Below are 23,596 nucleotides of genomic sequence, written 5' to 3'. Positions count from 1 at the left end.
TCGCCTTCTCTGTTTCTCTATTATTGCTAGCAGCTTCTTCATTCTCAACTAATCTCTCTCACTTTCTTCTCTAGAATCTTCAAACTCTCCTCTTGAACTCACACCACAGAGAGCTTGATGAGAGTTTGACCGTACCCTCTCTAACCATGCAACTTTAACAGTAATAGATTATTATAGATGTTATGATTTAATTTGAGTAACACTTTAAATATGGTATATTTAGTTCTCATTTTTTAGGATATTGTCTCAATGAACTGTGAAGATCACGGATAATTAAAAAAATAAGTGTGTTAACGAAAATATTTGATAATCAAAGAAAATCAGCCAAAAATAACTATAATTTGACGTTATATCACTTTTAAACATGAATAAATTACTATATATTTGTACCTATAAAAGATACAGATGCTAACAAATATATCCATATAAGAATAAAACGATAATTATAACTACGGAAGATGGCTTCTGTAAAAATTTTATTTTGTAAATTTGTAAATTTAATGAACACTACTAGAAAACTAGTTATTACAGACGGATATTTCCGACGGATTTTATCCCACGGAAATACAGACGGAATTTCAGAGGGATTTTTTGTCGAAAAACAAAAAAATGAATTAGTATAAATTATAGACGGAAAAGAAAATCCGTCGATAATTCCGTCAAAAAATTTAATTTTTTTCGTGGGAAATAGTTACAGACGAAAAATCCGTCTGTAATTTAAAATTTTTCCGTCGAAAATGTTTGATATTCGCGTTTATGATCCTTTGTGCCCGAGCTCGTTCATTCACAGCACCAAATCAAAGGAGCTAAACCTAGCATTCCCCTCTCCGTCGACGAGCTTCTTCTTCTCCTTTCCTCACCCACAGCACCACCGTCGGCCACCCTAACCGCCGCAGCTACCTTTTCCTTCTTCTCCTCTTTTTTAAACACTGAACCAGTAGAACACAGCCCCTGTCTCTCTCCTTCTTTCTCGTTCGCAGAACAAAGCAACCTCAAGCTCCACCACCACTGCCCCTCAAGCTCGCATATCTTCTCAGCGCTACAGCCATCATCTCCTCCAGTCAATGCCGCGGCTACCTTCGCGCAAGCCCTAGCTTCATGGCGACCAAAATCGGTTCCTCCGCAGCCGTGGTTCCACCTCTCTCTTTCCCCCTGTTCGAACCGTAGAGACCAGGTTTTGGTTTCAAAATTCTTTTAATTTCTGTTGAGTTCAATTAATTTTGTTTAGTTAGTTTGATTTTAGTAATTACTTTAGTTAGATTTGTTTTCTGATTATTGGATTTTTAGGTTGTTAAAATAGAATTAGATTAGGTTTTGATTCTGAATAGCTGAGAAATAGGATTAGATTAGGTTTTCTGTTTTCACTTTCCTTTCTTGCTGGGGTTGGTACCTGGTAGCAGGTAGGTTTCTACTTTCTACTAATTCAGGTAAAGACCTTGAAGGCTTTGAAAGAGGAATATATTGTTCACTGATTCAGGTAAAGACCTTGAAGGCTTTAAAGTATTTTTTCTACTTTCTACTGCAGAATTTTTTAAATTAATAAAAGAGGAATATATTGTTCACTGATTCAGGTAAAGTCTTCACAGCTATATATACTTTTCCACCTGCACCTTTTCCATCTGTTTCTTTCAGAGGCAAGTGTTAATGTAGCCATAGCACGCAAATAGGTTCCCCAATTCTATCCATTTTATTATTTAGTTAAAAAGAAATAAAAGATCTTATCTATTGATTATGTTGTCTTTAACTTGTTGATCTGCAGATACATTATGATTACCATGTGCTTCTTGATTATCTAATTTCAAAGGATATTGGAATAAACTGTGCTAAATATCTTTTGAGGTATTTTAAATTTTGTCGTCAATCACATTACTTTCTCTTTCCTTAGTTTTAAATAAAATAGTTGGAAAAGGTTTTATAATTATAGGTATGGTTCATGTAGCTCTGTGTTGTACTAAACTATCTTCTTCTAACAACAACAATTAAGGATCTTCTATTTTATTGAGTTCTTTATTCCTTCTGCATGCAGAATCTTTGTTGCCACTTGGAATGTAGCAGGGAAGTCACCTCCAAGTTATTTGAACTTTGAAGATTGGCTTCACACCTCTCCACCCGCTGATATCTATGTTCTTGGGTAAATTACTAATGCCGGTTGTATAATGTGCAAGTCACCTTTTGTTCTGCAACATTTCTTGCTAAGAAATTTTTTGCATTTTCTTTTTGGCCTCAGGTTTCAAGTAAATGACGTGTAAATCTTTGATCTCTTAAGCACATCTTTATGTGTATCTACTGTCAAGTATTTCATGATGGAATTCTTATAGGATCAGCAATGCACTTATTTTACTACTAATTGCTTTTATTGAAAATTTCAGACTATATGATGAACTGCATACATGCTTTATTTTATTTGATTCCCTTATATGGTGGAACTCTAGTATGAAATTCTCAATGTCAAAGTGAAAGTTTCAATGGATGGGGATGTTTTCCATTGATTGATTCTATTAACATGCTTATAGGTTTTTTCCTTGTTAATTAGTTTTAGACATAATGTTTTTCAGCAATGCATGCTTTTTGTCTCTTATATATCTCACCGGAGCCAATTTTCATTTAATAGTTAGAGATCTACATGGAGATCTTAAGTTGGCTAGATCTGCACTTGAAATGGCTGGTGTATTGAGTTCTGATGATCAAGACTTATGGACTGGTGGGGAAACGGTATATGTCCTGTTTTTAGAAACCGATAGCTTTTAGTTTTAAACTTTAATTTTAATTTGAGTCACTAGTCTTTTGCCAATGTGTATAGAATTAGAATTTGATAGGTAAAGCAATGATGTGTTGGATTTCTTTTCTATGGATTGATAATTTATAGAAATACTAGAAACGTAGATTGATCTTCTCTTGTATTTTAAAATTAATTTTAAAAAATAACTTGTATGTTAGAACTTGGAATAATCCCTTAAGCTTGGAGAAAGGAATAGAAAATAATTCCTATTAAACCTCAATGAATTATTAAGGAGTTATTTGTAAAATTTTAAGAATCTTGCTATTACCTTCTGCTATTTAAATTTTCAATTAACTTTCCATAATTGGATCTACCTGATCTAGGTAAATGGAAACCATGAGACTATGAATGTGGAAGGTGATTTTAGATATGTTGATTATGGGGCATTTGTAATCAGACTAATGGTTATCTTGTTTTCAACTTTTTATATAGGTTAATGGGAATGAAATTGCTTCAATATCACTTCTAACATAGCAAAATAAGTTCTGGTATCTTTCTTTCGTCATGTAAATTTGCTGAATGTGATTAGCCTCTATAAAATTTATAAAGAAAGTCATATTTACAGACTCAATAATGTGTACACTCAATTTTAAAACATAAACTTTTAGGATTCTGGAGTCTTTTCCTTGTCTTCATGATAAAGTTCTCCAAGCTGCTGTTGATGTTATTGTGAGCCAATCTCCAAGCCAAAATGAAAGGTGATAAGTCTAAATTGCTTCCTCTTTGGTGACAGGTAATTTATTTCATTCTAGCTAACTACTCTGCTAATTAGGAGTACTGAGTGATTTTCTATGTCTAAGCAAAGATTTCCTGCTTAAAGTGACTCTTTCTACTGTCTTTTTATTTTATCCTACTGTCTAGGCAAAGATGGTGTTTCTGCAGCAAAGGTTGCTGCAGTGGCACATCCGTTAGCTGAAAAAGCTGAAGAGATTGCTTCCAATATCAGTTACCATGCTCAGTTCAGTCCTCATTTTTCCCCTCTCAAGTTTGAGCTAGAGCAAGCTTACTATGCCACTGCTGAGAGTGTTCGAGATCGTTTCATAAGGGTAAGATTATGATGCACAAATACTTCATTTTTTTTTATTCTATGTGGATATGCATCAAATATTATTGGCAAAAACTTTTGAACTTGTGTGACTGATTTTTTGTATACTTGTCATGTATTGTACTATGTTGTATTCGATACTCTGAATTTGTATTTCTGCAACATTCTTGGAATTTGGATGTCTATATTGTTATGGTAGTCTATAGTGTATCATTCATAGAGTACAGTATGATCTTCCTACGTGCTATTCATATTCATATACTTAATGACAAAAAATGTTGATTGCTCATACAGTATGATCTTCCTATGTGCTATGATCATGGAATAAAATTATCCTTTTGCTATATCTATGATATTAGGCTCTTCCTTTTTGCTGTCCTTTTATTGTTTTGGAGGGTGCCTTAGTAGTCTTTAGTTTCTTTGTCTAACCCAAAAATAAATAAAATAAATATTTAGATAAAGATAGCCATTTTATCGCTGAACGAGCAATATGTAGAACTGCATGACAACCAAGCTAATAGTCTTTTTCTTTTTTCTTTTCTTGATCATCATTTTATATATGACTGCTTTTGCAACTTTTCATCTATTCTTTTTAATCTTAAAATAAAAGACTACTTATGTAATTTGCTCATTTGTTCAACAATTTTTTTTTCAGGAAAAAAGTGTTGCCACAATTTCACATATGCGAAAAGTTCACTGGTTTGAGAAATTTAATTGGTTCATTAGCAGTGAGAACTATTTGATTATTAGTGGACGTGATGCCCAACAAAATGAGATTATAGTGAAGCGATATATGTCAAAAGGAGATCTGTAAGTATCTAATGATGTATTACACTACCATGGCTCTTAACTAAATTTTGAAGTTTAAAACGTTGACATATAAAAGTTATTGTGTAATGATTAATAATAAGGTTTAAACTCACATTCTTCATATCAAGAAAACTTGAGTATATCTTAAAAGTTAATGGGGTCATCTTGCTAGTTGTGCTCTTTTTATTTTTTGGCAATCTTAATAACAAAAAAAGAGAGTATGGGGTCAGGACTTGAAATTTTGGTGTCTAAGATATTTCACCTCAATTATGTTTGGTTATTGTGGTTTCCTCTGGAGTCAACTTCTTTTCTCATTATTGTGCAATTTAAATTACTTGTACTGTTTCATTTCATTTCTTGATCATCATTTTATATATTAACTTTTTCAGTTTTGGTAAATGCGTAGGTCTCTTGTTTGTCCAGCTTCAGCAATCTGGAGAAGCTCGACCTTAAACTCAACAACCTAACTTCACTAGAGGTACTCTCTTTTTCTTTCTTTTCTGAAAGAATAAATCTTATGGGCATTCTGATTGGCTTCTTATGTATGGTACCGCAGGGGTTGAGGTCATGCGTTAATTTGAAATTGTTATCCGTTTTGGAGAACAAATTAGAAACCTTGGAAGGAATTCAAGGGCTTACTAAGCTCACTGTAAGTAGCTGCATTTTGTGAATATTGTGAATTTAGTTTACTTCTTTCTGGTTGCTAGTCCTGTGTGTTGTGTACCTTATTATTGGATTTAAGACTTCGTTTATTAAAATTTTTATGGTTATTTTGAAAACTACTGTAAGATTAGTTATTAGCTTTTCTTGTGCTGCTGCTACTTACTGGTGTGTGGATTCTGTTGAGTTTTATTGTACATTTCTGTCTCCATTTGTGTGCTTTGCTGTTTGCCTTTGCTCTTATTGATTGAATGAATCTTTATTGAACTCTGAATTATCACAGGTTTTGGATGAGTGGGATCGCAGTCGAATATTATCTCCTTACAAGAAAATTCTTCAGTGGATTGAGAATACAAGAAATGTCAAAGTAATAAATTTGTGGCATATTGTGGGCTTTGTTCTATATGCAAGTCAGGAAGAAATAGTCTCTCCTCCCTAGTAGGTCTGTCCTTTTCATGGGTGGCATTATCTTCAAGGTCTAGTGACTCTTTGAAGTTTCGCACTGCCATCAGTGTTTTAAGGCATGTGCGTGATAATCTTTCTTTTCCTTTTTCATTCTTTGGTAAGGTTCCAAGATGTAAATCTTTAATGCTAAAATTGTTATCTATTTATAATTGTTGCTGCAAGTTCATCAGTTTCATTGATTATAATTTACTTCGGTAACAAAATTTTGCTTGGCTGCAGTTGGATATTAGAACCAAATTGTGCCTAAGGGATAGTCTATACCGTTTGGCTAAGAATGCCGAGCAAAGACATAATGACTCAATTGCAAATGGTTGCACCGGAGATGATCAAGCATGCAAATCAATGGTGCCACATAATGGTAGCAGGTATTGGTTGCTGTCTTCACTTCAGTTTTATTGCTCAGAGTTATAAGTACTTAATGTCAGTGCATAGAAAGTACTGTTAAACAAACTTTTTTAATTTATTGCAAAAATATAATGCTATTTAATCTTCTTGATAAGTATAACCTGCAACTTCATTCAGGTGTATGAGATTCATGGATATGGAAACTGACACAAACCCCATTGATCGATCTATAGCACACTTACTGTTTCATAGGCCCCGTGATCAACCAATGTCGCATCCTTATGATACTATACCTTTCAAATCCAGTGCCACGATATGCTTTCATTAATTCTTAACATGTTTAAATGAATGAAGTAGAATATAATCGTTTGATCCTTGCTTTATTTTCTTTATTCAATTGTTTTTCTATGCTTTCTGCAGTGGTTATCACTCCTCCACTCCTCAAAAAATTATTGTGGCACGCAGAAGAAACCCAGAGGTCTTAGCAGAACAAGTCGCCAAGAGAAAGAGAAAACGTTGAATGGATCTTAGAAGAATTGAACAACTAATGTTCAGTCTGTGCTCATGTATTTCCTTGTAAACCAGTGTTGCTTGGGGATTATACTTTGTTTATGTTTTGAATTATATTGACTTGTTTATTTATAGTACTTTTCTTTTAGTTTGATAATACGATGAATTTGTTTATTTTTTGAAATATTATAAATATTCGAATAAAATTAGATAAAATTTATATTAAATTTATATTTATTTTGTATGAAAACAAGTTTATTTCGTAATTAGAAAAATAAAAAAAATTCTATTTTACCTTACTGACGGATTTACAGACGAATTTTCTGTCTGTAATCAGAATGTGAGATGATTTTCCAAAGTTCAAATTACAGACGGAAAATCTGTCGGAAAATCCGTCTGTAATTACAGACGAAAAATCCGTCGGAAAATCCGTCTGTAATTACAGACGGAAAATCCGTATGAAAATCCGTCTGTAATTATAGACGGAAAATCCGTTTGAAAGTGCGTCGTCTTTGGGAAATAGATAGAAAATTTACAGAGAAAAAATCCGTCGGTAACTGGTAAAAATTTGTCTGTAATTTTTCGACGGAAAAAAAATCCGTCGGTAAATAATTTCCGACGGGACTTTTATAGAGGGACAAAATCCGTCGGTAATTTCGTCGCTAACCAAAAATCCGTCTGTAATAAAGACTAAATCCGTCTGTAAATCTGTCTGTATTAATCCATTTTCTAGTTGTAGAAATATTTTATGTTGTAGTAATTAATTTTAGTATATTTATATTATGTATAATATAAAATAAAAAATAATATAATATAACTAAAAAAATATTACTTTAAATCTTTTGTAACATTTTTTAAGTGTTATAAAAACTATCTATAGTAATATTTTTCTAAGTGTTACAAAAAATATTTATGGTAACATTTTTTTAAGTGTTACATAAAATATCTATTGTAATATTTTTTAAATGTTACAAAATATATTTATTGTAACATTTCTTTAAATGTTACTAAAAAAAGTCTATTATAACATTTTTCATAATATTACTATAGAAAATCTATTGTAATATTTTTACCAAGTATTATTAAATTTTTTAAAAAATGTTAGTAAAACTTTTTAATAAAATATGATATATTTAATATTTGTTAAAATATTACTAATATATATAGATAATATTTTAATATGATTTAATAATATTTTTTAAATATTAGTAAAAGTCAATTATATAGTAGTGATTCTTGTTGATTTGTCAACACATTAATTATGGTTGACTGGTTCTTCCATAATAAGTTTCCACTTTCCAACTTTACACGGTTTAGCTTGGAATTCTTGATGTTAATCATTCATTCGCAGGGAATAAGGACTTATAATAAAATCCAAATGAAAGAAAAGAAAGATACATTATTACTAACATCCAAATGGGAATAGAAAAAAAAACCAAAGACTCTAAAGTTAAATAATGTGTAGATAACACGTCGAGTTTTTTTTTTTTTTTTTTTTTTGAGGTCACTAATTTTATATATTTATTTATATATTTTAAAATAAAGAATATTTTTCACGATCAATAACATCGAGCCTTAGCCAAATTTTATATCGAAGATGTTGATATTACTAATAATAGCTACTTCTATCCGTTTATAACGTAAAATATTTATTATTTTGTGTTTTACACAAAAATTCTTTGCATAGTTAACTAACTTACTGACCCCTTCAACTTACTCTCATAACAATGTCCGTTGCGTTGCTGTGTTGTTACTTGGTGAATAATGCACTTACTAGTTACTATGCCGATGAATCTTGTGTTGGGTTTTTTTCTCTCCTTTGTGAGGCCCAAGCCCAACATTTTGAAGGTGTCTCTTGCACCCATTGTGCCACAATCCTAATTCAGATTTTTGGGGGTCATTGAGAGTGAGAGAGAGTAGCCACCAAGTGAGAGAGAAGGGAAAAACAGAATTCCCGTTTTTGCCCAAAGCAGTAAATCTCAAATGGCAGTTTCTCAATTGTTCACCGTTGGATCGGCTTGAAATTTAAACTGCGTGTTCCTATCATCTTGTTCTTCATTCTGGTCGGTGGAGATGTTGATTGGAGATTTGCAGTGAGAGAAATTGGCTTTGCAAGAGAGAAATTAGGTTTCCCGTTTTTACACAGAGCAGCAATTTTGGAACGGTATTTTCTCATTCTTTCACCGTTGGATCGACGTGAAATTTGAACTGTAGATTCTTCACATCTAGTTCTTCATTCTGGACGGTGAAGATTTTAATTGGAGGTCTGCAGAGGGAGAAATTGGCTTCGACAGTAGCTCTGTTTTTGGGTATATTTCATCTTCTTGCTTTTCATTTGTGAGCTTTGGTGCTTTGATGTTTTGGCTGGTTATATGCACATTTTTGTGCTTTGTTTGAGACTCTCTTGTACCTCATTTGATTATAGTGGAGCTATTTCATTGGTCTGGACGACTCGTGGTTTTTACCTCTCACATTGAGGGAGTTTTCCACGTTAAAATCTCGGTGTGTTCTTATTATTGCTTTACTTGCTATATTTGCTTGTTATAGTTGCTGCCATATTGTGTTGTGAGTGCTTCCATATTGTTCTTGTATTGGACATTTGTGTCGTTTCCGCTGCTAGGCTCTTTTCATACTGGCATCAGAGCTTGTTGGTATTTTTCTGGGCTTGTGAGTTTGTGAACAATGGAAGCTAATACTAATACTAGTAGGATGATCACTCTTAATGGTCCTAATTATGATTTGTGGAAGTAAAAAATGGAAGATTTGCTTTATGTCAAGAATTTTCATCAACCAGTTTTTGGTACAGAGAAGCCTAATGATAAATCTGATGATGATTGGACTTTGTTGCATAGACAAGTCTGTGGATATATTAGGCAGTGGGTTGACGATAATGTGTTGAACCATATTATTGGAGAGACACATGCTCGGACTCTTTGGATTAAGCTTGAACAGTTGTATGCTCGAAAAACTGGGAATAACAAGATGTTTTTGATCAAGCAGTTGTTGGCTTTGAAGTATACAGATGGGACATCAATGACAGATCACTTGAATAATTTCCATGGAATTATGAATCAGTTATCTTCCATGGGTATCAAGTTTGATGAAGAGGTTCAAGGATTGTTACTTCTTGGCTCCTTACCAGACTCGTGGGAAATTCTCAGAATGTCATTGTCCAATTCTGCTCCTGATGGTGTAATCTCTATGGATCTTGCCAAGAGCAGTGTTTTGAATGAAGAGATGAGAAGAAAGTCACAAGGTACATCGACTACACATTCAGATGTTCTTGTTTCTGAGTCTAGGGGGAGAAGCAAAAGTCGAGGTCCTAAAGGTAGAGATCAAAGCAGAAGCAAGTCTCGAGGAAAGTATAAGAATATTGAATGTCATCATTGTGGTCAAAAGGGACATGTGAAGAAATTTTGTTGGCAGCTAAAGAAGGAGAAAGCCAAGGCAAGTAAAGACAAGAGCACAAATAAAGATGATGGTAGCAAGGAAGACAAGGTTAATGTAACTCATGATGATTTTCTTGTTGTTGAGGAGTTTGAATCTGTTAACCTTGTTGATAATAGCACTAGTTGGGTGATTGATAGCGGTGCTTCTATTCATGTTACATCTAGGAGGGATTTGTTTACGTCCTATACTCCTGGTGATTTTGGTGATGTAAAAATGGCTCATCAAGGTGTTGCAAAATGTGCCGGTGTTGGACAGGTTTGCTTGGAAACCTCCAATGGTACCAAGTTGACTTTGAAGCGTGTGAAGCATGTTCCAGATATTCGGTTGAACTTACTTTCTGTTGGTAAGTTGTGTGATGAAGACTTGGATAGCTCATTCTCTCGTGATAAGTGGAAGCTCACCAAGGGTTCCATGGTTGTTGCTAGAGGTACTCGACACTCTACTCTTTATTTAACTCAAGCAAAGATTGTGAAAGATGTTGTTAATGCTGCTGAGTTTGTTGATGAAACTGATTTATGGCATAAGAGATTATGTCATATGAGTGAGAAGGGCATGAATATGTTATCCAAGAGAAATCTTTTATCTGGTTGTAAGGTTGCTTTGCAAAAGTGCAACCATTGCTTTGCTGGGAAACAGAACAGGGTTTCTTTCAAGAGCCACCCACCTTCAAGGAAGTCAGAGATACTTGACTTGGTGCATTCTGATGTATGTGGGCCGATGAAGACAAGAACACTTGGAGGGTCTATCTATTTCGTAACCTTTATTGATGATCATTCTAGGAAATTATGGGTTTACACTTTGAAGACCAAAGATCAAGTTTTGAATGTGTTCAAGCAATTTCAAGCTTCTGTTGAAAGAGAAACTGGGAAGAAGTTGAAATGTATTCGTACTGACAATGGTGGTGAGTACTCAGGTCCATTTGATGCTTATTGTAAAGAGCATGGTATAAGACATCAGAAGACTCCTCCGAAGACTCCTCAGTTGAATGGCTTGGCTGAAAGGATGAACAGAACATTGGTTGAAAGAGTTAGGTGCTTATTGTCACAGTCTGGATTGGCAAAATCCTTTTGGGGTGAAGCTTTGAGCACTGTTGTTCATGTCTTGAACCGGACACCGTGTGTTCCCTTGCAATTTGAAGTGCCAGAGAAGGTATGGTCAGGTAAAGATGTTTCTTATGATCATTTAAGAGTCTTTGGATGTAAAGCTTTTGTTCATATTCCTAAAGATGAGAGATCTAAGCTTGATGTAAAAACTAGGCAATGTATTTTTATTGGCTATGGCATGGATGAGTTTGGTTATAGGTTTTATGATCCTGTTAACAAGAAGGTGATTCGGAGTAGAGATGTTGTCTTTGTTGAAGACCAAACATTGAAGGATGTTGATAATGCGGAAAAGCCAATGGTTCAGCCTAGTGATGATTTTTCTGACTTGGATATTACTCCCTCTATGCCTATGGTAGAAGATGGTAGAGTTGAAGCTCAAAATAATGAGCATGATACAAGTGCAAGTGAAGATGGAACAGTTGATCCAATACTTGATGAAGTTGGTGATGATGATCAAGATGAAGAACCAGCTTTAGAAATTCCTGCAAATGCACTTAGAAGGTCTACAAGAGAGAGAAAGCCTTTGTCAAGGTATTCTCCACATGAGTTTGTTTTGTTGACTGATGGGGGAGAACCTGAATGCTTTGGAGAGGCTGTTGAAGATGAAAGCAAAGCTCAATGGCTTGAAGCTATGCAAGAAGAAATGAAGTCCTTGCTTGAGAATGATACCTATGAGTTGGTGAAGCTACCGAAGGGTATGCGAGTTTTGAAGAACAAATGGGTATTCAGAATCAAGAATGAAGAACACAATTCTAAGCCTCGGTATAAGGCTAGATTGGTTGTTAGAGGCTTTAGCCAGAGAAAAGGTGTTGATTATGAGGAGATCTTTTCTCCTGTTGTGAGGATGTCATCCATTCGTGCTGTGCTTGGATTAGCAGCGTCTCTTGATTTGGAGATTGAGCAAATGGATGTGAAGACAGCTTTTCTTCATGGTGATTTAGACAAGGAGATTTACATGGAGCAACCGGAGGGCTTTGTTGTTAAAGGAAAGGAAGATTTTGTGTGCAAGCTTAAGAAGAGTCTTTATGGGTTGAAGCAAGCTCCAAGACAGTGGTACAAGAAGTTTGAATCTGTTATGGGGAAGCATGGTTACCGTAAGACAACTTCAGATCATTGTGTATTTGTGCAAAAATTTTCTGATGATGATTTTATCATTTTTTTGCTTTATGTGGATGATATTTTGATTGTGGGCAAGAATGCTTTGAGGATTAATGAGTTGAAGAAACAATTGAGTAAGTTCTTTGCTATGAAGGACTTGGGTCCTGCCAAACAAATTTTGGGTATGACTATTACTCGTTATAGAGATTCCAAGAAGCTTTATTTGTCACAGGAGAAGTACATAAAGAAGGTGCTTCAAAGGTTTGGCATGAATGATGCCAAATGTGTTGCTAGTTCTTTTGCTCCTCATTTTAAGTTAAGTACCAAGCAGTGTCCAACCACTGATGAGGAGAAACAAGCAATGGATGAAATTCCTTATGCCTCAGCTGTTGGAAGCTTGATGTATGCTATGGTGTGTACTAGACCAGACATTGCTCATGCAGTTGGTACTGTGAGTCGTTTTCTCTCTAATCCAGGTAAAGAACATTGGAATGCTGTTAAATGGATTATGAGATATCTCAAAGGTACAACTAACTTGAGTTTGAGTTTTGGTGGTGAGAAACCTTTGCTAGTTGGCTTTACTGATGCAGACATGGCAGGAGATATTGATTCTCGAAAGTCTACTTCAGGTTATTTGGTCAAGTTTGCAGGGGGAGCTATTTCATGGCAGTCAAGGCTACAAAAGTGTGTTGCACTTTCTACCACAGAGGCAGAGTTTATTGCAGCAACTGAAGCATGTAAAGCGTTGTTGTGGATGAAGAAGTTTCTTGCAGCACTTGGTTTCAAGCAAGACCGTTATGTGTTGTTGTGTGATAGCCAAAGTGCTATTCATCTTGCCAAGAATTCTACTTTTCATCCAAGATCTAAACATATTGATGTTAGGTATCACTGGATACGGGATGTGTTAGATTTCAAGTTGTTGGAACTTGAGAAAGTTCACACTGATGACAATGGTGCTGATATGATGACAAAAGCATTGTCAAGAGAATAGTTTGAAACATGTTGTTTGATCGCCGGAATGGCGAGAGCCTCCACCTAGTCGAGAAGGGGGAGATTTGTTGGGTTTTTTTCTCTCCTTTGTGAGGCCCAAGCCCAACATTTTAAGGGTGTCTCTTGCACCCATTGTGCCACAACCCTAATTCAGATTTTTGGGGGTCATTGAGAGTGAGAGAGAGTAGCCACCAAGTGAGAGAGAAGGGAAAAACAGAATTTCTGTTTTTGCCCAAAGCAGTAAATCTCAAATGGCAGTTTCTCAATTGTTCACCGTTGGATCGGCTTGAAATTTAAACTGCATGTTCCTATCATCTTGTTCTTCATTCTGGTCGGTGGAGATGTTGATTGGAGATTTGCAGTGAGAGAAATTGGCTTTGCAAGAGAGAAATTAGGTTTCCCGTTTTTACACAGAGCAGCAATTTTGGAACGGTATTTTCTCATTCTTTCACCGTTGGATCGACGTGAAATTTGAACTGTAGATTCTTCACATCTAGTTCTTCATTCTGGACGGTGAAGATTTTAATTGGAGGTCTGCAGAGGGAGAAATTGGCTTCGACAGTAGCTCTGTTTTTGGGTATATTTCATCTTCTTGCTTTTCATTTGTGAGCTTTGGTGCTTTGATGTTTTGGCTGGTTATATGCACATTTTTGTGCTTTGTTTGAGACTCTCTTGTACCTCATTTGATTATAGTGGAGCTATTTCATTGGTCTGGATGACTCGTGGTTTTTACCTCTCACATTGAAGGGGTTTTCCACGTTAAAATCTCGGTGTGTTCTTATTATTGCTTTACTTGCTATATTTGCTTGTTATAGTTGCTGCCATATTATGTTGTGAGTGCTTCCATATTGTTCTTGTATTGGACATTTGTGTCGTTTCCGCTGCTAGGCTCTTTTCATCTTGTGCCTCTTTGTGTTTTTGGATAGTAGGGAATATACTTTAAGGAACCAAAACCAAAATAATAGGCTTCTTATGTTACGTTATTATAAGAAATTAAATGGCCTAACTTACTCTAAAAATATACTAATAAGAAATAAGGGTTGCCTTATATTTATAAGAATTATTTTAGGATTAGACAAAGATTTGGAGTGTGAAATTTAAAGACGGTTTGATGAATTTGTTGTGGTGTGAGAGTTTGGTCCAATGACAATTTTTAATTTTTGCTCTGATATTATATAAGAAATTAAATGAGTCTAAGTTACTCTAAAAATTAGTTCAAAAAATAAGAATTGTTTTATATTTATAAAAACTATCATACTCTTAATTTTAGACAATAGAAGATTTAATAGTTATGGTATTAGATTTTAGGGTACATATAAAAATGGCTGCGTTCCTCAATGTTCAAACAAATTTCAAATCCTAAATTACAAACACTTTGTGTTCTATATATAAATGAAAACAAAGACCAAGACTTTAGAGTTATGTTACAATAGACAAAGTATCTGTGTAGATAACAAGACGAATTTTTTTGAGGTCATTAATTTTCTTTTTTATTTAAATATTTTAAAATAAATAATTTTTCACTATCAACAACAATGACACCACTAAATCAAATTTTTCCCACATTCCAATTTGAATAGTGACCGGCATTAATATAATAAGAGTGTTAGGACAACAAGTTTTGTATTTTGTACTCCTTAATTAGTTATCATTAGTGTTTTTAATGGTGCAAGATTATATCTAATGATGTGAGATTGCTCTTTTTTTTATGATTAAGTATTGGCCAAATTTTAATAAAAGTGTTTGTTCCCTCAACTTTCTCTTAATATAATTGATCACAATACGAATATAATATACTAAAAATCAATTATTAAATTAATTATTTATATAAAATATATATATTAAAATATAAAATATAAATTAAAAATAATTTAAAAAATTTAAATAAAATTTTAATTTATATGTCATTTTAGAAAGTTATATATATATTATAATTTATATTCAGTTTTTCAACATCAAAATACTAATACTAATTAGAAAAGTCTAGGGACCAGCAACTTTGTTAAATTCTGGCCAGCATGTAACCAGCAAAGAAAAGTGAGTCATTGGATAAAAATTCACATCAATCTCACACCATTAAAACCATCATTGATGGCTATTTGATGGCTACAAATTACAAAAGTTGCTGGTCCCCTAGCATTTCTCATAATAATTTTTAGATATTAATGAGTCAAAGAGTAATTTTTAATAAATTTTAAAAAATTATTTATTTTTTTATTTTAAATTTATAAATTTGTAAAAAATGTAAATTTTTTTTTAGATTTTTAAGTGGTAACATTAAGCCACATATATTAGTAGTGGTGGAGCATTTCAAATTAAAATGTGTCTAGAGCCATTATAAATAGTAGAAAGGAGTTGAATGTGGAAACACACAGAAACATGTCTCCAAACACAAACACTTACACTGGCATGCTTGTGCTTATCTTTGTTCACCTTTATTGCATGACGTTGCTAACGTCTTCTGAGTCAGAGTTGATTGAGTGCATTCCAAGTGAGCGCGAAGCACTTCTAAGATTCAAGCATCATCTCACTGACCCTTCCAACAGGCTCTCTTCTTGGAATGCTTCCAATCCCAATTGCTGCCACTGGGATTATGTTGTTTGTAGTCATCTAACTTTCCACATCCTTCACCTTCACCTCAACACTACTCTACCATTACAATCAGAATATGATGAATATCCCTTTCCCGTTGCTGTCTCGCTCGCTTACGAGAGGTCCAGGTTTAGTGGAGCGATAAATGATTCTGTTGTTGAATTGAAACATCTGAATTACTTGGACTTGAGCGGCAATAGTTTTGGAGGTATGCAATTTCCTACTTTCCTTTTTCGAATCACCTCCTTAACTCACCTTGACCTCTCTTATTCCGAATTTGATGGCAACATTCCTCATCAGATTGGGAATCTCTCTAATTTGCTCTATCTTGACCTACCATATGTTGCCTATGGAAAACTTCCACATCAAATTGGCAATCTCACCAATTTAATCCATCTTGGCCTCCCAAGTTATTATGATGAATCATTGGTTGTTGAAAATGCTGATTGGCTTTTGGGTCTTACCTCCCTTGAGTATCTTGATTTGAGTGGTGCTAACCTATCCAAATCATTTAATTGGCTACACACTATGCAAGCTCTCCCTTCTTTGCAAGACTTAAACTTACAAGCTTGTAGTTTGGGTGATTATAAGCAACCATCCAAACTTAACTTTTCGTCCCTGCTTTCTCTCACCATTTCTGTTGCTCCCAAGTGGGTCTTTCAGTTGCACAAACTTGTTTCTCTTACATACCGTTCACATTATAATAGCTCGGTTGATATTGGAGGTCCAATTCCCGATGGTATTCAAAACCTTACCATGCTTGAAAATCTTGATTTGTCACTCAATTCATTCTCATCCCATATACCAGATTGGTTATACGGTCTTCATCGTCTCAAATCTTTGAACTTAGAAGATAACCATCTGACTGGGACTATTTCTAATACTTTGGGGAATTTGACTTCTCTTGTTACCCTTGATTTGTCAGACAATCAGTTTGAAGGAGAAATTCCAACTGTTTTGGGGAATTTGACTTCTCTTGTTAGCCTTGATTTGTCAGACAATCAGTTTGAAGGAGGAATAGCATCCTCTTTTAGAAAGCTATGCAATTTGAGACACATCTATTTCTCATATCTCAAATGCAATCAACAACTTTCTGAAATCTTACAAATTCTCATCCCATGTGTTTCTCATCAACTCAACACTCTTGTGGCTTCAACTTCTCAAATCTCAGGTCACCTCACCAATCAACTTGAAATGTTTCAAAATCTTGAAATGCTTGATCTCTCCAGCAACAAGATTATTGGAGAACTTCCTCAATCATTCACAAAGCTTTCCTCATTAAGATTTGTCGATTTCTCCGAAAATCATCTTACTGGAAATCCATTTAAAATTCTTGCATCATTTACTAAATTGTTATATCTTGCCATAGATGACAATTTATTTCAAGGGATTGTACATGAAGATGACCTTGCCAATTTCACTACTTTACAAGTGCTTTCAGCATCAAGTAACAATTTCACTTTAAAAGTGAATCCCAGTTGGAAACCAAAATTTCAACTTTCTCACTTGAAAATGAGCTCGTGGAAGTTAGGTCCAAGCTTTCCATCATGGATTCAGTCACAAAATGATCTTCAATATTTGGATCTATCTAAGGCTGGGATTTCTGATTCCATTCCCATTTGGTTTTGGGAAACAAGTTATTATCATTATGAGTATTTGAACTTGTCTCACAATCATATCCATGGCAAGCTCCCAAAAGAATCAAAGATTTTCAAATTTTTTGGAGCAGTTGATCTTAGCTCAAACAATCTTCATGGAAATTTACCCTCTGTGAGTGAGGATGTGGTTTGGGTAGATCTCTCGCATAATTCATTTTATGGGTTATTAATGGATTTTCTTTGTCAAAAATCTGACATACCAAAAGGCTTAGGAATCCTCAATCTTGCATCAAACAACTTATCTGGAAAAATTCCCAACTGTTGGAGGATGTGGCCATACCTAGGGGAGGTCAACTTAGAAAGCAACTCTTTTATTGGAAGCTTGCCTGCTTCCATGGGCTCTTTATCAAGCCTACGATTTTTGCGTATACGAAACAACACACTCTCTGGAAAATTTCCTGTCAGTTTAAAGGAAAACAAGGAGTTGATTTTGTTGGATCTTGGAGAAAATAACCTCACTGGGAATATTCCTAGATGGGTTGGAGAAAGGTTGGTAAATTTAAAATTTCTTCGGCTGCGATCCAATAATCTTTCTGGTAACATTCCCAGCGGATTATGTGATATGAAGTTTCTCCAAGTTTTGGACCTTGCACTAAATAATTTGTCAGGCACTATACCAAATTGTTTGAACCATTTGAGTGCCATGATAAATAAAACTAGTGCAAGTTCATCCTTCCATGAATACATGGGATATGCAAGTGATACTATAAGCATGTTCCTATGGGTGAAAGGAAATGATGCTGAGTACAACAACATTCTGGGCTTAGTGAAAAACATTGATCTTTCATCTAATAAATTGTCTGGGGGAATACCAATGGAAATCACAAACCTATCTGGTCTGATTTATTTGAACTTGTCCAAGAATGAGTTAAGTGGTCACATCCCTCAAAGTATTGGCAATATGGAGTTATTGGAATCCATTGATTTCTCAGGCAACCAACTCACAGGGGAGATCCCTCAAAGCATCACAAACTTGAACTTCCTAAACAAGCTAGACTTGTCCTACAATCACCTGGAGGGCAAAATCCCAACGGGCACTCAGTTGCAAAGCTTTGAAGCATCCAGTTTTGTAGGCAACAAGCTATGTGGTCCACCATTGCTGCTCAAGTGTAGCATGGAGGGCGAAGTTCCTGATGAGAATGAAAAAGAGAGAAAGAATGATGGAGTGAAGTGGTTATTTGTGAGTGTGGCCTTTGGATTTATAGTGGGATTTTGGGGATTTGTTGGTCCATTGTTCATATACAAATCATGGAGGTATGCATATTACAGTTTCCTTGATGACATGTGGTACAAACTCCAATCATGTATGTGACTTTATGTTTCTAATGTTTTAATTTTCTGGTTTTTCTTTTGTGTGTATGTGATGAGTTTGTAATGTTTTCTTTGTTTTCCCCTTTTCTTGTATAATAGTGGAAATAAAAATGAATATGCACTTGTCCTGCTTGGCTTGTTAAAATGTAATCCACTTAGTATTGTTGTCGCTATAATAATAACAATGTGAGTTAGATTTATCATTGGCTTTCAGACATTTTGCGGTGCTTAGCAATGCTGATGATGAGCAAGGTTATATAGTTTTCTCACACTACCAACTACCAAGCTTTTTGAAAATTATTGACTTCACTCCTTAACTACTTAACTACGATGAAGTTAAATAGAATTTTTTAGATTCAAATAAGATATTTTAAATTAACAATTATATAAAATTTAAAAATTGATACTTTAAATATTAAGTATTATATTTTAAATTTTGATAGTATAAAAATAAAAGATCGACTAATATTAATAGAAAATAGGCCATCGAATATTTCTCTAAGCATAGTTGGCACAATTATTTTATTTACTCTTGCTTAAAGCTTAAATTGTTTATTTGGCGTAATGCATGCATACATAGTTACATATACAATTTCGCTACGTTATTAACAGCCAATTTCTACTAATTCTAATTTATAACGGTATTTAATAGAAGTATCTTTGTGGATGTGTCTAATAAAAATATTTTTTTTTATAGTTGTGTCTAATAAAAATATCTTTATAGATGTATTTTCTAGATGTCTCTCTTTATACATGTATTTAAAATATAATAATTAATTATTGTTGATAATAAGTTAGCAGATAGTATATTGGTACCCTATACTTTTTCTTACACATATGATCAAACATGATGAAATTTATTACACAAAAACCATTAAAGACGGTGTCTGATTATCAATCCCACTTGTGGTCTCTCGTCTCTGTCCAAATTTATTTAATTTATTAATAGATTGAAGTTATTGATTTAAAAATAAATATTATAAAATCGTAAGTTAAAATAACAATTTTACTAATAAATATATAATGATTAGCATATGTAAAATTTATGAACCTGGGTGTTATGTTGAAATAGCGGCCTCCTTGAATTAGGTAGAGAAAGGCAGTCAATGAATTAAAGTAACGTTGAATCACGTTTTTGTTGCACAATTCGATCTATGCTTTTGATGAGCCCCAATGGAACGTAGCATGCATGGACGCGGTACGAAGCATAAAGTGAGAGCACTAACCCACGTACTACACACGAATAGTGGAAACACTAGCCATTATAAATAAGAGAAGACAAAGGAGTTGAAGGTGAAAACACATGCAAATACAAACATGTCTCCAAACACTCACACTCGCATGCTTATTATTGTGCTTATATTTCTTCATCTTTATTGCCTATCCTCTGAGTCGGAGTCTATTATTGAGTGCATTCCAAGTGAGCGCGAAGTACTTCTAAGATTTAAGCATCATCTCATTGACCATACAAATAAGCTCTCTTCTTGGAATGCTTCCAATCCCAATTGCTGCAATTGGGATTATGTTGTTTGCAGCCATGTAACTGGCCACGTCCTTCAGCTTCACCTAAACACTTCAGGGCACGATTGTGATGAATTTTATTCTTGTATTGGAGGTGACATATCTGATTCTGTGGTTGAATTGAAGCATTTGAATTACTTGAACTTGAGCGGTAATTATTTTGGAGGTAAGCAAATTCCTACTTTCCTTTCTGAAATCACCTCCTTAACTCACCTTGACCTTTCTGATTCTGGATTTCAAGGAAAGATTCCTCACCAGATTCGAAATCTCTCAAATTTGATCTATCTTGACCTCTCACATGTGGCCTGTGGAAAACTTCCTCATCAAATTGGGAACCTTACCAATTTGATCCATCTTGGACTCCAAAGTAATTCTTATGAACTATTAGTCATTGAAAATGCTGATTGGCTTTCAGCTCTTACATCCCTTGAATATCTTGATTTGAGTGGTGCAAACCTATCCACATCACTTGATTGGCTACACATTATGCAAGCTCTCCCTTCTTTGCAAGAGCTACACTTGCTAGATTGCAGTCTGAGTGATTATAAGCAACCACCCAAACTTAACTTTTCTTCTTTGCTCTCTCTCAGCATTTCTGTTGCCCCCAAGTGGATCTTTCAGTTGAACAAACTTGTTTCTCTTAAATGTCAATCAAACTGTTACTCTAATGATATTGATAGTCCAATTCCTGATGGTATTCAAAATCTTACCATGCTTGAAAATCTTGATTTGTCATACAATTTATTCTCATCCAATATACCAGATTGGTTATATGGTCTTCATCATCTTAAAGTTTTGAACTTAGATGATAACTATCTGAGATGGACTAATGCTTTTGGAAATTTGACTTCTCTTGTTAGCCTTGATTTGTCATCCAATCAGATTGAAGGAGCAATCCCAACTCTTTTGGGAAATTTTACTTCTTTGGCTAGTCTAGATATTTCAGATAATCAGCTTGAAGGGGAAATTCCAACCTTTTTGGAAAATTTGACTTCTTTGGTCAGTCTTGATATATCAGGTAATCAATTTGAAGGAGGGATTCCAACCTCTTTTAAAAAGTTATGCAACTTGAGAGACTTGTCTTTCTCAAATCTCAAATGCAATCAACAATTTAATGAAATCTTATACATTCTCACCCCATGTGTTTCTCACCAACTCAAGAGTCTTGTGGCTTTCGGTTCTCAAATCTCAGGTCATCTCTCAAATCAACTTGGAATGTTCAAAAATCTTGAAAAACTTGGTCTCTCTAACAACTCGATCATTGGAGAAATTCCTCAATCATTAGCAGAGCTTTCATCGTTAAAACATGCTGAATTCTCCAGAAATCAACTTAGTGGAAATCCATTTAAAATCCTTGGACCACTTCCCAAGTTGACTTTTCTTGCCATAGGTGACAATTTATTTCAAGGAATTGTACATGAAGATGACCTTGAGAATTTTCCTGCATTGCGGGTGCTTTCAGCATCAGCTAACAATTTAGCTTTAAAAGTGACCCCCAGTTGGAAACCAAAATTTCAACTGAAGATTTTGCTGATGAGCTCGTGGAAGTTAGGTCCAAGCTTTCCATCATGGATTCAGTCACAAAAGAATCTTGAATATTTGGATATGTCTAACGTAGGGATATCTGATTCCATTCCCACAGGGTTTTGGGAAACAAGTAGTTCTTCTTATTTGAACTTCTCTCACAATCATATCCATGGCAAGCTCCCAAAAGCATTAAAGGTTCAAGAATTTTTCCAAATAGTTGATCTTAGCTCAAATCATCTTTATGGAAATTTACCTTCTGTGGGTGATAATATGATTTGGCTAGATCTGTCACATAATTCATTTTCTGGGTCAATAACAGATTTTCTTTGTCAAAAATCTGACAATTCAAATTGGTTACAAATTCTCAATCTTGCATCAAACAACTTATCAGGAAGAATTCCCAACTGTTGGAGAATGTGGCCAGAACTAGTGGAAGTCAACTTAGAAAGCAACTGTTTTATTGGAAGCTTACCTTCTTCCATGGGCTCCTTATCAAACCTACAACAATTGCGTATACGCAATAACACACTCTCTGGAAAATTTCCTGCCAGTTTAAAGAGAAACAGGAAATTGATATCATTGGATCTTGGAGAGAATAATCTCACAGGAGATATTCCAGCATGGGTTGGAGAAAGGCTAACAAATTTAAAATTTCTTCGGCTTCGATCCAACCATCTTTCAGGAAACATTCCCAACACAATATGTGGTATGGAGTCTCTCCAGGATTTGGACCTTGCAAGAAACAAATTGTCAGGCAATATTCCAAATTGTTTGAACCACTTGAGTGCCATGATAAATAAAGTGGGTGAAATTAGCGAAACTCTATCCAGTGTCTTTATGAATAATGCTATCATTAGCATGGTCCTGTGGGTGAAAGGAATGGATATTGAGTACAGCAGTATTCTCGGCTTAGTGAAAAACATTGATCTTTCAGCCAATAAATTGTCGGGAGAAATACCAATGGAAATCACAGACTTGTCTGGTTTGGTTTATTTGAACTTGTCCAAGAATGAATTAACTGGTCACATCCCTCAAAGTATTGGCAATATGGAGTCATTGGAATCCATTGATTTCTCAGGCAACCAACTCACAGGGGATACCCCTCAGAGCATTACAAACTTGAGCTTTCTCAACAAGCTCGACTTGTCCTACAATCACTTGGAGGGTCAAATCCCAACAGGCACTCAATTGCAAACCTTTGAAGCATCCAGTTTTGTCGGCAACAATCTCTGTGGTCCACCATTGCAGCTCAGCTGTACAGTTCCTGATGATGATGCAAATGACAGTAATGAGAAAGAGAGAAAGAAGCACAATGGAGTGAATTGGTTCTTTGTGTTTATGGCTTTTGGATTTATTGTGGGATTCTGGGGATTTGTTGGTCCATTGTTCATATTCAAATCATGGAGCTATGCCTATTTCCGTTTTCTTGATGACATGGGCTACAAACTTCAATCATGTTTGGGAATTTTAAGTTTGTAATTAGTTTCTTTTGTGATGTATTCTTGTTTTATGTGTGCTGTAAGAAATAAATAAAAAATCAATATGCACTACTTGTCCAGCTTGTTTAAAAGTCTATCAATAAAAATCAATGTTTCTCTTTTTCTTCTAATTTTCAAATGGATATCAGGGAAGTTTGCTAAGTAATTTTAGATTTCTTGAAGCTATGATATAGCAGAGAGAAAACAGAGAAGACAGTATCAGAGTTTAACATGCCAGAGTTGGAGATAGTTCT

General features: G+C 34.7%; 3 protein-coding genes across 8 annotated transcripts; all 3 read left to right on the top strand.

Annotated features, from left to right (window-relative positions):
* The first annotated feature begins 766 nt into the window (after positions 1 to 766).
* LOC107605594 (protein LNK1-like) lies at positions 767 to 6,830 on the top strand. 6 transcript variants are annotated; one of them, XM_088490128.1, is made up of 14 exons: positions 773 to 1,477; positions 1,572 to 1,634; positions 1,760 to 1,839; positions 2,027 to 2,131; positions 2,612 to 2,712; positions 3,212 to 3,267; positions 3,388 to 3,512; positions 3,641 to 3,825; positions 4,480 to 4,634; positions 5,041 to 5,112; positions 5,191 to 5,283; positions 5,578 to 5,856; positions 5,979 to 6,124; positions 6,282 to 6,830. In XM_088490128.1, exons 12-14 carry the CDS (start codon positions 5,818 to 5,820, stop codon positions 6,430 to 6,432), a joined length of 336 nt encoding a protein of 111 aa, XP_088346254.1. In that variant the 5' UTR covers positions 773 to 1,477; positions 1,572 to 1,634; positions 1,760 to 1,839; positions 2,027 to 2,131; positions 2,612 to 2,712; positions 3,212 to 3,267; positions 3,388 to 3,512; positions 3,641 to 3,825; positions 4,480 to 4,634; positions 5,041 to 5,112; positions 5,191 to 5,283; positions 5,578 to 5,817; the 3' UTR covers positions 6,433 to 6,830. The 6 variants fall into 6 exon arrangements, with proteins under 6 accessions (XP_088346257.1, XP_088346254.1, XP_088346258.1 ...); XM_088490132.1 differs by having other exon boundaries at positions 2,612 to 2,701; positions 6,282 to 6,518; XM_088490129.1 differs by having other exon boundaries at positions 787 to 1,477; positions 1,572 to 1,667; positions 6,282 to 6,518.
* An 8,760-nt stretch (positions 6,831 to 15,590) lies between these two features.
* LOC107605592 (receptor-like protein EIX2) lies at positions 15,591 to 19,118 on the top strand. Its single transcript, XM_016307508.3, has one exon. It carries the CDS (start codon positions 15,635 to 15,637, stop codon positions 18,815 to 18,817), a length of 3,183 nt encoding a protein of 1,060 aa, XP_016162994.2. The 5' UTR covers positions 15,591 to 15,634; the 3' UTR covers positions 18,818 to 19,118.
* A 502-nt stretch (positions 19,119 to 19,620) lies between these two features.
* On the top strand, positions 19,621 to 23,472 carry LOC107647742 (receptor-like protein EIX2). The gene has a single exon (XM_021105300.2). It carries the CDS (start codon positions 20,134 to 20,136, stop codon positions 23,341 to 23,343), a length of 3,210 nt encoding a protein of 1,069 aa, XP_020960959.1. The 5' UTR covers positions 19,621 to 20,133; the 3' UTR covers positions 23,344 to 23,472.
* The last annotated feature ends 124 nt before the right edge of the window (positions 23,473 to 23,596 follow it).

This window comes from Arachis ipaensis, chromosome B6 (assembly GCF_059453495.1).
Source record: "Arachis ipaensis isolate K30076 ecotype BB chromosome B6, ASM5945349v1, whole genome shotgun sequence".
Taxonomy (NCBI): domain Eukaryota; kingdom Viridiplantae; phylum Streptophyta; class Magnoliopsida; order Fabales; family Fabaceae; genus Arachis; species Arachis ipaensis.
The sequence above is the reverse complement of the archived record's forward strand: the minus strand, read 5'-3'. Positions and strand labels throughout refer to the sequence as shown.